The sequence below is a fragment of the Lagopus leucura genome, unplaced genomic scaffold (assembly GCF_019238085.1).
Source record: "Lagopus leucura isolate 7727_CA_CO unplaced genomic scaffold, USGS_WTPT01 Super-Scaffold_100036, whole genome shotgun sequence".
In the NCBI taxonomy this organism is placed as follows: domain Eukaryota; kingdom Metazoa; phylum Chordata; class Aves; order Galliformes; family Phasianidae; genus Lagopus; species Lagopus leucura.
The window spans coordinates 1,938,115-1,944,114 of record NW_024962285.1 but is presented as its reverse complement, the minus strand read 5'-3'; the positions used below and the strand labels follow the sequence as shown (position 1 = coordinate 1,944,114).

Genomic DNA, 6,000 nt, shown 5'->3' with positions numbered 1-6,000 from the left:
CATCAGCTCAGAGTTGGGTAGGTGATGATAGAAAATCCTGCGTGGATCTGCTGCTGGGCTCCAAAGCTGATACAGTTACACTCTGAATGAACGAGTCTTACATCATGTCTTACCTACAGTGGTACAAGGGACAGGTATACTTGCTCCTATTTAATGCAGGTGATTGGTTTCACAAAATACAGTTACCAGCAGCTGCTAAAAGTGAATTTTAAGGAAAAAATATTCAGGTGACTACCCAGAGGTTAAATGATACACAGAGTTCCACAGCCATTTGTGTTATATATCCTTCTGTGGCTTGCAGCCTGTAAAAGGGAAGCTGTTCATTTTTGCAGGGTTATTTAGAAGCAAATATGCTTGATGTTTCTATGGAACTCATTTATATCCTCAGCCAGTGCTCAGCGATTTCCTTAAACCGACTTTCCAAAGCAACGAAACAGACCAGCAGAAAAAGGATGCGAATTATTTTAAAAGGAAATGAATTAGCTGTCTGGAAATGAAAAATTGCATCCAAGTGTATTTACACTGAATCCCAATAAGGTATGGCAGACTGTCAATTTATAACTGAAACAAGGAGAAAAACCAAACCAAACCAAACAAAAACAAAAACAAAAACAACAACCTTCCCCATCTATATTTTAACTTAGCAGTTAGGTATCAATGAATAAGTAATCTGATTAGGATTGATGAAAGTTGTGAGTGTGGCTACATTATGATCACTATAATCTCCAAGGAAAACAATCCTTTTTTAAGATGAAGAGAATGCAGGAAGTTGGAAGTTGTTTGCCAAATTCAGCATATTTTCACAGCAGCGATTCTTGGAGAGTCTAGATTCTTGGAGACTTATTTTTTATCTATCCTTAGCTGAAGTCTTTTCATGGGTTGCCCGACCAACTGCCCCCTAAAACAGGAAAGAGACAAAGAACAAGGATGCTTGGGTCAAGACAGAGACGGGGAGATCACTTTCCAGTCTCCATCCCTCATCTCAGGCAAAAATGACTAGGGGAAGATTCTCTCTCTCAATTTTTATTTTTATTTTTTAATTTTAAAAAAAAAAGAATAGAATGTTGATAAACAGAATCACAGAATGGCCAAGGTTGGAAAGGACCTCAAAGATCATGAATCCCCAACCCTCTTGCCACATGCAGGGCCACTAAGAAACAAAGAAAGAAACAAAGAAAGCAAGTTAAAATATCTTATCCCTGCCTTAGTTTCAACTAGGACAGAATTGTTTTATTTATCAGGCTGCCCAGAGAGGCTGTGGATGCCCTGTCCATCCCTGGAGGTGTTCAGGGCCAGGTTGGAAGGGGCCCTGGGCAGCCTGTCCTGGTATTAAATGTGCAGGTTGATGGCCCTGCGTGTGGCAGGGGGTTGGAGCTTCATGATCCTTGAGGTCCCTCCCAGCCCAAGTCATTCTGTGATTCTGTTTTCTTCAGCGTCCACTATGATGCTGTAGGAGAAAAACAGTGTTGATAACACACCAAAGTTTATAGCTGCTGCTAAGCAGTGTTGTACAGAGCCAAAGCCATTCGCAGTAAGGAGCCCATGGAGCTTGGAGGAAACAGAATTAGGACAGCTGGCTTACAGTGTCCAAAGGGATTTTCCACACCATATGACATCAAGCAGAAGGAGTTTTGAAGGGGGAGGAGTTCATCTTGCTCTGCTCCACTGCTTGGGGACTACCTGGGTATCAGTTGGGGGGTGGCAAGCAATTACTTCTGCATCACCTGTTATATATTTATATATATATATATAGCCACAATATTTTTCTTTCCTCTGTCTTAATAAAGAGTTTTACCTCAACCGACGAATTCAACTTGTTTTTTTGTTGGGTTTTTGTGTTGTTTGTTTGTTTGTTTGCTTGCTTGCTTTTCATTTCTTTCCCGCGTTCCAGACGAGCCCCACGGGCGACCTCAGCCCCGCCATTCCTCAAGCCGCCCCGCAGCCACAGCGGGCGGAGCTGCACCTCCCACACGGCCGCCCCGCCCCGCCCCGCCGTAGCGCTCGGGGGCGGGTAGATGCGCCTGCGCGGAGCCGGCCCAGTCGCTGTTCGCCGGGCCGTTCTGGGCACCGCGTTCTGCGTACGGGGTCGCGAGCCGAGCTGACAACGATGGCGGCGGGGCTGCGGTTTGACGGGCGGGTGGTGCTGGTGACCGGCGCCGGAGGAGGTGAGCGACGTTATGTTGTGCCGTGCCGTGGAGCAGCCCGAGGCCTGGCCGGTGCCCTGCAGGCGGTGGAGGCGCGGGTGCTCCCGCTGGATTCCGGTGCGGGGGAGGCGCGGCGCGGCCAAGGCTGCGCAGAGGTGACCGCCGTGACTCCTACTGCCAAAAGAGAGCAGGATCCTTGCAGGGTTGCCCAGGAAGGCGTCCGGACGGGCCCTGAGTGTCTGTACAGAAAGCCACAGCACAGCTTCTCTGGGAGCTTGTTCCGGTGCTTTGTCACACTTAAGGGGGTTCTCTTCTTCATGTGCAGGTCTATCTGTGTGCCCACTGCTCCTCGTGGTTGCACACCACTGGAAAGGGCTTGGCTTCACAGAATCAGAATGGCCTGTGTTGCAAAGGAGCACAGTGCTCATCCAGTTCCAACCCCCTGCTGTGTGCAGGTTGCGAACCAGCAGCCCAGGCTGCCCAGAGCCACATCCAGCCTGGCTTTCAAAGCCTCCAGGGATGGGGCATCCACAGCCTCCTTGGGCAACCTGCAGTGCCTCACCACCCTCTGAGTGAAAAACTTCCTCCTAATACCTAACCTAAATCACTCCTGTCTCAGCTTAAATCCATTCCTCCTTGTCCTATTGAAAAGCTGTGCTTCTGCACCTTAGATATTTATGAGCATTGGTAGGATACACTCTGAGTGTACTCTAGGCTATACAGCCCCCTCAGCCTTTCCTCACAAGAAACTCTCCAGACCCTTCATCATATTCTCTGGACTCTCTGGAACATCCATGTCTTTTTTTCATCTAGGAAGCCCTGAGCTTGACTCAGTACTCCAGATGTGGCCTCACCAGGGCAGAGTAGTGGGGGAGGATCACCTCCCTTTAACATGCGGGCCATATTCTTTTAATGAACTTCAGGATACCTGTGGCCTTCTTGGCCACAAGGGCACGCTGCTGGCTTGTGGTCAGTTGACCACATTGTCTACCTAGGGCTTACCTGTACTGCAGTTATTCCTCCTTAGGTGCAGGACCAACACTTCTCATTGAACCTCGTGAGTTTTGAGGAGTTAGTGACAAAATCTGTAGTTATACTTTGTTTTCCATTATCCTCTGAGAAGATTGTCTATGTACAGTGAAATTTTCCCATTTTTTGTTTGTTTGTTTTTAATGGGATTATTCTGGGGGCATGGGTGATCTGACATCTTTTGGACCATGAATGAGAAATCAGCTGAAAAGCAGTAAGTGATTGATTTGTGTTGCTCATAGGGGCTGACCCTGACAAAAACTGAGGGAGGCCATGTTTTTGTGTGGTGTCTTTCAGCTTTTACCAGATTGGTGTGCTTCTCTCTCTGTACAAAAGTCTCTGAAGTAGAGGTTAAGCTCTTAGCTGACAGAAAAACAAAACAAATAAACACCTTTCTCAGTAGCAAAACTTCTAGAAAGCAGTGTGTGGAGCAACAATTGCTTGTTGTAAGTATGGGTACAATGACCTTTGTACTTCAGCTGCTTGTAAATGGTTTGTAAACAGAAAAAAAACTGTCCTTGGATGTTTATTTCACAAGAGTTGTTGATAAGTAGATGATTAAATCCAAGCAAAGGTAAATGGAAACCCTGTTAAATGTCAAGTTAGTTCTTGGTTTGTTTCTGTCTAGTTTAGAGCATTGTAGTTAGCATATTGCTCAGAGACGTGGTGGATGCCTCATCACTTGAGACACTGAAGGTCAGGCTGGACCTGACATGGAAAATCTCTGAGCACTGTAAGGTAGCTGTAGGTGTCCCTGTTCATTGCAGGGGAGTTGGAGTAGGTGGCCTTTTAGAAATCAGAATATTCTATGAGTCTATGATAGTCTGCTAACTGCCTTGTTTGTTGACATTGGTTGTTTTGAATGGCAATGAACGGTTGAGAGCTGAAAATTTATCTAAAACATCTGCACCAGTAGTTTGTTTCAAAGTGGGACCTGTATTCACACACACAGGCATCTAAGATACTTCAGTTTGCTTTCATTCTGGGCAAGTCCTTGTGCTTGCCTATTGTGCAGCACTGTCATTTGTTTCTGCAGTTAAAACCAATTAATTTTATTTTGAGATTATTTTTTGTTTTTAAACGCTTTGCTCTTTCTTGCCAATTGAGTGCACTGGCACATATTACTCTTTGTTTTATGATCTTCTGATTATTGCTTTTTTTTTTTTTTTTTTTTTTTGCATGAAAATGGAGTCTGCATTATGAATTTCAATAACTTTTGACTGAGAGGGGTATAAAGTCCGTGTAAGTGAATCATCTGTCACTACAAATAACTAATGTTTAGCCCACTTAGCATGAAATCAGAGTGAAAGTACAATAGGCTTGCTTTTGCATGTGAGGCAAAAATTATGTTCTACTGTTAGGCTAGGTGAGCTTTGTGTACCTAACTAGCTGTGGTACTGAGAGATTGCTTTGTACCCAGATAACTAGAGGGGTTTTGTCTGTACATCTTCAGTCACAGTTTGGTTTGTAAAGTTCCTTGGATCTTAAAGGCTAACTATAATTCTGGAATTCTCTTACAATGTAATTAATTAACTCAAAACATCCCCTGCTGTGAGGTTGTGTCAAGTCATTAAACTTTGTGCCTTACCAGTGTATGTTTCTATCACAGCAGGCAGCGTTCCCTCATGGTTATGCTGAGTGCAGTAACAAAGAGTAATCATGGGCAATTTTTTTTTCCTCTTGTCTGTCAAGAGTTTATCTGCTAATTAACTTTTATGATTTGAAATTATGTGAAAGTTCAGTTCTAATGGGAGATAAAATTTTACTTAAAACCTGCAGAATTTTTGTCTTGATCTGGTGCATTTTTTCTCCATGCGTTGTAATTTTGTTTAGATTTTTTAGAATTATGCTTCAGGAGACAAACTGACACTTTTTTAACTTCTGCTTTCTTAAACCAGGTTTGGGCAGAGCTTACGCTCTTGCTTTTGCCGAAAGAGGAGCTTCAGTGGTTGGTAAGTTCTACCGTAACTTGATCAAGACACTAACCTTTACCTTTTGCCATAGCTGGCATTCAGCTGTCCATGCCCTTTGTGACAGTAGGCTTTCTTATAGAGTAGTTTTTTGTCTTATCTCTTGCTGTTTAGATTCTAAGGGTTATTATTTCTAATGGAACAAGTTGCCTAAATTTGTCCGAGGGCTTATCTTTGCTGGAGAGCCAATCTGAATCAGATAATCATCCTGGCTTGAATTTCATCCTATATATACTAGTCTTCATGCTACCCTGTAGCCAAGGAGAATATTATCTCAGGTGAGCATGGTTCTGAAACTTTTAATACGACCACTTAGAAATGTGCCTATGTGTCTTCTGCTACCTTCTCCTAGGAGAGTAAATGCATCAGAATGTAGTGCAGTACTGGTAGCCCCAGAAAGTAACATATATGCTGGAAGTGGCTATGTTGTTTCCTTCTGCAGAGCATTACAAAGGAGCCATTAATAAAATAACAGTAACAAACACCTCCTTGTAAAGGGCTTTGTGCTTACAGCGTTCTGCCTTCTTTAGCTCTGCCAAATGTCATGTCAGAAGCCTCTTCTAAAGGCTGTTACGGTCTTGGGCAGTTGGCCTCTGCCATTTCACTGCCTGTGAGTGAATTTCTACAGATATTGTTGATGAGGTCAAGATTAAATACTTGAACAGCTTGTTGAATGTGGGCAAGAATTTGCTGGATGATTTTTGCAGCTTTCAAATGAACATTCCAATCTCAGTCTAGATACTTTCATAAAAATTGACTATACTTATTGTCATGATTGAATTTTTTAAAAAACTTTTGACCTTATTTATTGGAAACTTGAATACTTTGTCACAAGTTCTCCTTTAACATGAATTAGG

General features: G+C 43.5%; 1 protein-coding gene across 1 annotated transcript in view; it reads left to right on the top strand.

Annotated features, from left to right (window-relative positions):
- Positions 1-2,036: 2,036 nt before the first annotated feature.
- Positions 2,037-6,000, top strand: part of HSD17B4 (hydroxysteroid 17-beta dehydrogenase 4) — a 55,490-nt gene continuing 51,526 nt past the window's right edge. The window contains exons 1-2 of the mRNA XM_042882851.1: positions 2,037-2,165; positions 5,072-5,125. Coding sequence (XP_042738785.1) covers positions 2,108-2,165; positions 5,072-5,125 — 112 coding nt within the window. The 5' untranslated portion in view covers positions 2,037-2,107. The remainder of the gene's footprint in view (positions 2,166-5,071; positions 5,126-6,000) is intronic.